Here is a 10,731-nt window from a genome sequence, read left to right as displayed (position 1 = left end):
GATAAGTCATTTCCTCCCTTAAAACAAAATCCAACTTATTTATTAGAATCTTTACTTAACTCAGATCTTATTTCGAATATGGTAGTTGAATCAATAGTGAAATTAATTCAAATTAATAAAAAAATTGAATTTTCTATTTGCTCTCAAAGTAATAAAGACATTTTATAGGGCACAACACTAATGAATAAAAACTTGGCTTCGACCTTATCATTAAAAGGAGACTTGAAAAAAAACCTTTGACGATGACTGCATGGCTCTGCCTTTGCCTTTCCTATTAACGGGAAGAAAAAAATATATAACAGCTTGTCAAATGTCAATCGGCAAGTTTATAAAGCGTGATAAATGTTTACGTTTCTCAAAAATATGCTTCATGTATTATTTTAAACTTTAATAACTATGTTTGAAACGATTACAAATAAATAATGTTTCTTTGAGTGATAATTAAGTAATGTGGTAATGTCCACATTTTAATTTTGAAGTTTTAGTTTATATCACAAGACACAATGACTGACGAAGTAATTAAGCATTCTGTACACACTTTAGTGTTTAGATCTTTGAAGAGATCTCATGATATGTTTCTCTCCAACCAAGGACTGTTGCCACCAATTGATGACAAAGCGTAAGTTTAACGAGAGTTGCTCACTGAAATAAAATTGGTTTGCTTGAACTAATGCGTGTTTTAATGATTAACTACAATAGCATGTTTGGTTTCAAGGAGATTATTTTTATATTTTCCAAACGTTTACAATTGTAGAGAGGCAATTTTGAGATCAATAAAGACGAGGGATGGCTATGGACAAGTGATGTCAGCTGTTCAAAAGGCACAAGCTGTAAAGCAACAACAGGAATCAATGAGTAGACCGGAGACTCCACATAACACTGGTATGCTGAGTTCGTTTATTCGTTTACGCCTAAAAATTACTCACAAATGTCAAAATTTTGATTTTTTAAACCAGTGAACAAGTTGAGCTTTCATAAAAAACAATATTTACAACTTTTCTCCAGTCTCTGTTTGTTTTGGTAAAACAAGGTGCATTTTCTTATGAAAATAAGGGACAACACGAGCAGGACTTTCAGCTGATGGTAATTGATACACCCTGCCCATAACAATGCAGTGCCACTCAAGATTCTAGAAGAACCCAAAAATTCTGAGTGGCACTACAACTGTGCACCTACACTTTGAGACATAAGATGTTAACTCTCATTTGCCCAGTAATTTCACTAGACCTTCAGACTGAAACACAGTAATTCTTACACATAACTGCTTCACTGCAGAAATAGGTTTTATTGATTTGATGCTAGTTTTAGAATGTAGATCTTTGTGCTCTCCATAATAAGATCATGATGCTACCCTACTACTACATGCTAACCCCCCTATTCATAATAGTCTGCTAACTTAAAGCATTGCTAATTCTCACTCTGTCTTCTTCTATTGACCTAAGTCAGAATGAGGAAAAACACTCCTAAGCGGCTGTTTAAAGTTAGCGGACCATTATGAATAAGGGGGTAAAACCCTGTAGCTACATACTGCATATTATGTCTAGATTGTTTTTTTTTGATAGTTTTGTAGACTAGCAGTTTATTATGCATTGACAATTTAGAGTTTAGACCTCTGTATTTGAGATTAATTTTGTCTCAATTGTTTTTCCTCCAAGTAATTCTAGGGTCCAAGTGAATGCCTAGTACTTAATTGTACATGATGTAGAAATTGAATTCCATTAAGAGTGACTGTGGAGCAATCTTGTTAAGGGTGTAAAACTTAAAATGAACTGATTTGGAGACATTTGTGATTCTCTATTTGGCTAACTATATCTATATTTTGCTTGGGTGCTTTTGTAGCATTTTTTTTATGGAATAGGAGGACAAACGAGCGTACGGGTCACCTGGTGTTAAGTGATCACCGCCGCCCACACTATCTTGCAACACCAGAGGAATCACAAGAGTGTTGCCGGCGTTTAAGGAAGGTGTACACATCCAGCATCCAGGAGGGTTATCTTGTAACAATAGTAATTTAATAATTTGTTTTACAATCAAACAGAAATAGCAGAATCAGCAGCTATACCATCTGATGGTGCAATGTTGCCATACAGCGGACCCGCTCCACCACCCAGCACAGCTATTGCACCTCTGCCACGGAAAGCCCCTGTGATGCCCCGGCCCAAGTGGCATGCCCCATGGAAACTGTGCAGAGTGATATCAGGCCATCTGGGTTGGGTCAGATGTGTGGCAGTGGAACCAGGGAATGAATGGTTTGCTACAGGTATGTTGTAAAATATAATAAAGCTTCTTTTAGCCTGTTTGTAGCCCTTGATTATTTTGATATCTAATATATTAAATTCTTGTGTCACAGTGTGCGAGACCGAACTCCTAAACAAAATATTTTTTTTGGTTAAGCTCTTAAAAAGATATTTGAAATGAAATCAGTTAATCGTTAGTTCAGTTTGTTAAGTAGTAAAACAAATATTGGCGGAATTAACACTAAAGAAAACTTAAATCATTTGTTTTTGATAAAATCCTCAGATTTTAAATGCTCAATTTTATTAATAATAGCTTAAAAGGCGTGTGATTACTACATTTTTTAAATAATATAACAATTATTTATCGAGACAATTCCCATGATTAATTGCTTTTGTGGTGGGTTCCCATTCCCAATCAGTAGTCAATACATATTAGTAATGCATTAGTTTTTTTAAAAAGTAATTCAATTGGTATGGTAACTCTTTGTTTGGAAGTATTATTTATTATATTTAAATTATTTACAGGTGCTGCTGATAGAGTTATTAAGGTCTGGGACTTGGCAAGCGGAAAATTGAAAGTGTCTCTCACGGGACATGTTAGTACAGTTAGAGGTATTACTAATTTCATATATTTTAATGAAAAACTTAAAAAGCTTTTTCTTTCAACATAACAGTTTTGTTTTTATAAAGTTTTAATTTTTAAGTATTTACAGTCAAAATATATCTAGTAAAGCTCAAAGCCTTCCAAATTATGATATGAATGCATGTCAAACATTAGCTCCTGTGAATTTGAATAATATAACTGTAAACACCTAGAATCTTTCCCAGCTCTTATGTTCTGCTATCAGGTCTTGAAGTATCACCTCGGCACCCATATCTGTTCAGCTGCGGTGAGGACAGACAAGTCAAATGTTGGGACTTGGAATATAATAAGGTATTGTAATCTAATCCAATTTCATTTCTATTTATTATGATTTAATTTTATTATTGTAAATAACAGACTACCCTCATTGCATTTTCAGTTTTAAATAGAATATATGAGTGAAAATTAATTTGCACACACTCACACCTCACGCGGTTCCTCTACATTCATTACTCTTTTTCATACATGCTCGCCGGTTCCTGGTACCATTCCTTTTCTTAAAACGCCCACAATTTGGTCAACGAATGTCCTACGACGCGGACGTCTCCCGCGACAGACTTGCGCACATACACTTGCCTTATATATTTGATAAGTCATTCTTTCTTCACTCATTCGCTCCATGTGTCCAAACCATTTCGGCATCCCTTTCTCAGTCCTTGTCACAAAATGAAACATCTTTTTTTCAAATTACAATTTTATACTTAATAATTATACTGATGGGATGGGTACACTAACTCGCCATTTTTTGTAATTATCAACACTATTGCTATAAATAAATACAAAAATAGGTATAATGCTTCTCCAGTCTTTTTGCGTCAAAGTCCGAAAGGCAGATATGTACACCAAAGCTGGGGAGGTTTCTTTTTTTTTTATGGAATAGGAGGACAAACGAGCGTACGGGTCACCTGGTGCTAGTGATCACCGCTGCCCACATTCTCTTGCAACACCAGAGGAATCACAAGAGCGTTGCCGGCCTTTAAGGAAGGTGTACGCACTTTTTTTGTAGGTACCCATGTCGTATCGTCCCGGAAACACCGCACAAGGAAGCTCATTCCACAGCGTTGTAGTACTCGGAAGAAAACTCCTTGAAAACCGCACTGTGGAGGACGGCCACACATCCAGGTGGGGATGATCTTAAGTTGTGGCGAGTCGTGCGAAGGTTTAATTCGGCGGCAGGAATCAGGTTAAACAGCTCTTCGGAACACTCCCCGTGATAAATGCGGTAGAAGACACACAATGAAGCGACGTCTCTACGCAACGCCAAGTGATCCAGCCGTTCGCAGAGCACTGGGTCCCCGACAATTCGAGCTGCTCTGCGTTGCACGCGTTGCTATTGATGACGCCCAGCTTCTTCGAAGCCAATTTGGCTTTGCCCTCCAGATGGCCACGACATTGGCAATCGCTCGAGATCTCGAGACCCAGTATTCCGATACTAGGCGAGGCTTTAAGGGAAGTGTTGTCGAAAAGCGGTGGTACGACAAATGGGGTTTTTTAGTAGTAAACGCGCAAACTTGAGTCTTCTGGGGGTTAAATTGGACAAGGTTCAATTTACCCTATTCCACGACCTTCTCGAGAGAGGACTCGATAGAAGACACAAGTTTCTTCCGGTACTGGTCGACGATTTCCCGAGAGACCTGCATGGCCCGTGTATACGGCATCACCAGTGCTGTCGTTTGCATAGCAATGCATGTTGGAGGTGTCCAACATATGGGGGGGAAGGGATGGCCTCCGGTCCTCGACAAGGTATTTATATTTTGATGAAAATGACCATTTCCATGTGTCGGGGACGTATCCGTACGCCAGACTTGCCGTTGGGCATGCTCCCATAATGCCATTTCTGTAAAGAGAAGGAAAGATTCTTTCCAGGCCCATGGATTTGAAGGGAAGGAAATTACTTATCGCCCAGGCTAGTTTGTGTAGAGAGCGTACTGTACCCGCCACCTTCCACTATTCGCCTGGGTTCAATTTGTGCTCCTGCACCATCCGTTGAGATGGGACTCTTGAGTTTCGGAGTGGGTGAAATGCCCATTCGGCATTTTCAGCGAGGAGGCACCTTGCGACCACAGTTCTGTAAAGTTTAGTTCAATCTGATTTCAGAGCTGAATCCTTAGATTACGGTCTTAACGACCCTTTCCGCGGCAGATTTTTGTACAGGAATTGGGCTTAATTGTACTCTTCCCATTGACCGGTGTGCTTGGCTCGGCCATCCTAAATGATAAGGCTAACCCACGCCTAAATAAATATGTTATTTTTATTTTATTTTATAATGATCATGTATTGAAAAATACTTACACCTTAATCATTTCTATTTTCGTGTCGCGATTTTAATATTATTATCCGCAATAGGGTTGCAAGATGGCAGTCGAATACAATAATTGTTGTAGTACGATAAATTTTATGTACGATCTATTCTGTAGGTCTGAGAATCGGTCGTCATCTATTTTTTATACTCCAAAAATTTTAATGATTTTTTTATTAGTTTAGTTGGCAATACAACGTTTGGTGGGTCAGCTAGTGTTATCATATTGTGTATGTGGTCAGGTGATCCGACACTACCACGGGCACCTGTCGGCCGTGTACTCGCTGGCGCTGCACCCCACCATCGACGTGCTGGTGTCAGCGGGTCGTGACGGCACCGCCCGCGTGTGGGACGTACGCACTAAGGCCAATGTCCACACACTGGCCGCCCACACCGACACCGTGGCAGCCTTGGCATGTCAGGCCGCCGAGCCCCAGGTCAGTAATAAAGGGGATGTAATGGCTGGTGTTAACTGTTCTTAATATTTATGTTTATTAGGTATTTTTTTTTATTTCATCTTTTGTTATTTAACAGTATACCTTCTTATGTATAAAAATAAAATATTGATATAAATACTTCTTAAGTACAGTAGTTGTGAGCGAAGTGATGCATTTGCAGCACGCATAAACCTACACAGGTTTCTGTGGCGCATCTTAGTCTTAAGTTTTCATTGTACTCTTTTTTCAAAAAAAAAAAGTCACAGCCTCTTCTCGCATGAGAATACAGGGTTATAGTGAAGTCGTACAGAATATTGAAGGACCCTTATTCTTCAGGTCATCTCTGATGGATTTGATTGTGTAATATGGTGTCCGAAACGTAACCGCTTTGGAGATATTGAGTTTTTTTCTTTTTTTATGTGAAAATAAAGGTCAAGACGAGCAGGACGTTCAGCTGATGGTAATTGATACGCCCTGCTCATTACAATGCAGTCCCGCTCGGGATTCTTGAAAAACCCAAAAATTCTGAGTTTGATTCTCACTACAGTTGCGCTCGTCACCTTGAGACATAAGATCTTAAGTCTCATTTGCCCAGTAATTTCAATAGCCACGGCGCCCTTCAGACCGAAACACAGTAATGCTTATACGTTACTGCTTCAAGGCAGAACTAGACTCCCACTGGTAAAGTATTATATAAAGTTATTTATAAAAAGCACACTTTTTATTTACAAAACATATCAATGAATAACAATAATGGAAGCTATTGCTAACAGTTCAAAATGCCAGCAAGTACGGAATTGAAGAATATTCACTAAGACTTTTTAACTTTGAAGCACTCCTTTTAAAAAAATGTTTGGTAAAAAAATGTTGTACAAATTATTTAAATAAGTTATCCAAAATGGTATAGCTGCACTTGGCAATAAATAGACAAAACAATTAAGAAAAACAGGCTATCTACCAGAGGGAACATTTTAGTTTAAGGTTTAATTGTTAAAATATGTAAATAAAACAAAAAAGAATTCAATATTTTTTATTTACACCCATGCTTTAAAGTTTAAATCTTATATTAAAAAGTCTAAAACAGTTAGCTTATTGCCAACATTAAAAAAGCCAGTCCTAGTAACCATTACATCATCCAAACGAGTGTTGTAATGAAATTCAGTGATTTAAATTATTCAAAAACGGCATAAATAGGCGCCGTTGTGGTACCCATAATCTAGCCGGCATCCTGCGCAAAGAGGCCTCCCACTATCTCCCAGGTATCAGACCCTTAATCCTAACTGGACTAAGCGAGAGCCTCTTGAGATGATAAATGTATTATCTCTCGCTTCTCTCATTATTATTATTATCTGTACCCATGCTTTAAATCCTCTATTAAAGATTCTGAAACAGTTAGCTTATTGCCAACATTAAAACACCCAATGTTCTAATAACCATTACATCACCCAAAAGAGTATTGTAATGTTGTACTGAATTTCATAACACTCCTATGTTTTTTTTTATCCCTTCACGTGCAAATAGTTTCAACAGACAGCCACATTCTTATTGCACGATGCGTGGTTTCTGTATGAATTTCAAAAAAATAACATTTTCGTTTACGCGCGTTCCACACTACCAGAACGTCGCGCGCCGTAAAAAAAAAAGTAGGTTATTCGAATCCCCGCCATTTTTCATCGATATTTTTATTTTGATTACAAAAAATGAGCGATTCATTTTAAACGCTGTGAAAGAACATTATATTCGAATGAATTTTAATTATTGCACTATACAAAAAATGTAAATTACTACTAAAATAAATAATTGTTTCATTAATACTTACTTTATTTGTATATAATCAGTAATGAATGATACTAGGTTACTACTAGGACTGGTGTTTTAATGTTAGCAGTAAGCTAACTGTTCCAGAATATTTTAGAGGATTCATATTCTGGGTGTAGATAAAGATAAATCCACATTCGTGTTTTACTACCCCTTATTACACAACAGTTGCATAAATAACTATTATGATATGACTTCAGATAATAACGGGCTCGCACGACTCCACGGTCCGGCTGTGGGACCTGGCCGCGGGCAAGTCGCTGTGCACCCTCACCAACCACAAGAAGTCAGTCCGCGCGCTGGCACTCCACCCCACACTCTACACGTTCGCGTCGGCCTCGCCCGACAACATCAAGCAGTGGAAGTGTCCCGAGGGCAAGTTCATCCAGAACCTGTCGGGCCACAACGCGATCGTCAACTGCATGGCCGTGAACCCCGAGGGCGTGCTGGTCAGCGGCGGCGACAACGGCACCATGTACTTCTGGGACTGGAGGACTGGCTACAACTTCCAGCGGCTGCAGGTAAAACTCCTATCTTCTTCTGCCTTCCCTGAATTATTTGAGGTCGGGTCTCCTCACTCTCCTGCACCAAATCGAGCGAGCTTGGGTTGTCGGTTCTGGCAATTGGGCTTTCTTGAGACCTCGTTTTATGTTAGACCACCAGGTCGATGGCGGACACCCTCTACCTCTTTTCTATTCCGGTAGGTTTAGAGCAATTTGCACTATGTGGTCTCTTTCTTTCTCGTCTTTTGACATGTCCCCATACCAACGAAGGCGGTTTATCACAGTCGCGTTGTGGCAGGTAACAGTCCTATATACTATCTATATAGTCTCGTATGGGATATCCCCAGGGAAGTTTTGTTGAGGGCGCCATTATTAAGTAAAGTGATTAATTATTAAATTAAAACCTAAAAAAACATTTTAATAATCCTAAGTAATCCTGGAACTATATTTTAAAATTTTAAAGGATTAAAACGCGTGTAATTGTAACTGTGTTTTTACATTAGATTTTTGCGTCCCCCTGAAAATGAGATCTGGAAAGGTCTTGAAACTTCGGGTTAGCTAAAATAAAAATGTAAGTTTTATTTAAATGTGTAACACTCGCGTTTATCAAAGAAAATACTATAAGTACTACAAGTATTGAACATTAAAGAACGAATACATGCTCTTTTAAAGTATAGTAGCAGTAAGTTTATAAAATTTATAAGTAATTACAATCAAGATACATAAAATAATAAAAAAAAACAAGTGATAATATGATATGATAGATTATTCATTGGACTTCATGAAACTAGTAGTGAGGCAAGATATTATTATGCTTAACGATAAAAGAGGTGCGGTTTTCACGTATTTTGCACAATCCTGTGAAAAAATGAATACTTACAGTTTGTAGATGTAACTTATGCGGCGATTGTTGGGAAAACAATCTATGGATAAAAAGTTTAAGGTTGGTTCGGAATCGTGTATTATAGCCGTATATTATTGCTTAATTTTGAATATTTAAATTTGATAATGTTGCGAGGGGATTATTACATAGGATATGTAATAAATAATACGATATTATGTATAGATATAGCACACTCGGACAAGGGGGCCTACTCCTAAAATCGATATTCGATAAATCGTGGCATTAGTCGTGTCGAATCCTACTCTTAGTTACATCGTATTCAATGTCGAAACGATGATTGAACGAACAAAATATTATTCGATATTATCGGTCCTAACCCTACTCTTAGTTGAAAATGTCAGAGACAAATATTCGAATTTCACAAATAATCAAACGTCACTTTTACGATAATCTCAACGACACCTTCTAGGCTGTCGATACTAATATCGTTTCAAGTTGTATAGATATATTTGCCATACAAAATACATACTTAATAAATATTATTGAAATAATTATATGTGATTTACTATTCAACAGGATATTTTTACTACTAAGTCATTTTGTTGATCGTTTATGCGTAGAAATAATGCAAATGGCCGCCTGATAAATAGGAAGTCGACGAGAAGGGTTGAGTTACTTTTTTTACATTTTATTATCCGCGAGTTTTGTATTATTTATTCAATTTTAAATGGTCATATAATATTCATTACATATTTTTTTAACATTTACATTATGTGTTAATGATACCAAATTGGTGGTGCAAAGTCGGGCATGGTCCTTAGCGCCTAAACTATGTTTTGACTTTTGACACTGAACAGCGTCGTAGCACAGATTATGTTTAGGTTTGAACATATTTTATTCACACTAACGTAAAAAAATCAAAATATTAGGTATGGTAACGATAAACGATAAGGAATTCGAACATTTGTTAGAGTAGGGTAGTTGCGATATATTCGGAGTATTATCGTATCGTTCCGAATGTATCGTTGTCGATTTTGCGAGTAGACCTCCAGGGTTTGGTATGTTTCGTTTGGCTGCTTAGTTCAGTGCGTATGTTAAGTACTCAGTCACCTAAATAAAAGAACATCTATAGAAATCCATCACATGTATGTTAACACACAAACCATAATTCAAATTTACTTTTCAGTCGGCAGTACAACCGGGGTCAATGGACTCCGAGGCGGGAATATTCGCGATGACGTTTGACATGTCCGGCTCGAGACTCATCACCACAGAAGCTGACAAAACTATCAAGATATACAAAGAGGACGACACGGCTAGTGAAGAAACGCACCCGATTAACTGGAGACCAGAAATACTTAAGAGGAGGAAGTTTTAAGAAAATAAATAGATGTTTATACTTTTTATTTCTTTGTTTTATTCTTTCTAGCAACTAAAAGTTGCTGGAAAGGGTAATGTATAATTGGATGTCTCCAACATACATTTTTATGTAGATGACAATACTGGAGTTGTTATACACCTGCCATGCAGGTTTCTAAAGAAATCGTCGACCAGTGCCGAAAGAAACTATTGTCGACATCTTTTGCAGGTTAAGGAATGCGGCTAATTAACCTTGTTTGTTTTAACCCCAGAAGACTCAAGTGTGTGAGGTACGCATTTAAACGACGTATGCTAAGAGCGCACTACATAGGTAAAAACTTCAGTGAGGCGAGCCTATTAATACCAAATTCAACTATCGCTTACAAAGCTAGTATTGGTGTTAACACTGCTCAGTTGACCCGAACGACGGTAAAAGCTTAGTCTCAATACCCACAAAGTAAAGAAATGGGCTTTAAGATCTTCAAACACATTCGCCGTACTTCGACAACACTTCTAGATGCCTCGTCTAGTATCTGGTACCTATACTGGGTCTTGAAATCCTGAGCGAGTACTAATTCTAGGTAATGTAGA

The 10,731-nt window shown here is 37.8% G+C and overlaps 1 protein-coding gene across 1 annotated transcript; it reads left to right on the top strand.

Moving 5' to 3' along the window:
* Positions 1-316: 316 nt before the first annotated feature.
* On the top strand, positions 317-10,187 carry LOC126974453 (pleiotropic regulator 1). The gene is made up of 8 exons (XM_050821948.1): positions 317-619; positions 755-882; positions 2,039-2,260; positions 2,763-2,849; positions 3,086-3,171; positions 5,422-5,616; positions 7,635-7,955; positions 9,968-10,187. Exons 1-8 carry the CDS (start codon positions 504-506, stop codon positions 10,157-10,159), a joined length of 1,347 nt encoding a protein of 448 aa, XP_050677905.1. The 5' UTR covers positions 317-503; the 3' UTR covers positions 10,160-10,187.
* Positions 10,188-10,731: the final 544 nt, after the last annotated feature.

This window comes from Leptidea sinapis, chromosome 32 (genome assembly GCF_905404315.1).
Source record: "Leptidea sinapis chromosome 32, ilLepSina1.1, whole genome shotgun sequence".
NCBI classification, from domain to species: Eukaryota; Metazoa; Arthropoda; class Insecta; order Lepidoptera; family Pieridae; genus Leptidea; species Leptidea sinapis.
This window is presented reverse-complemented; position numbering and strand designations above follow the sequence as displayed.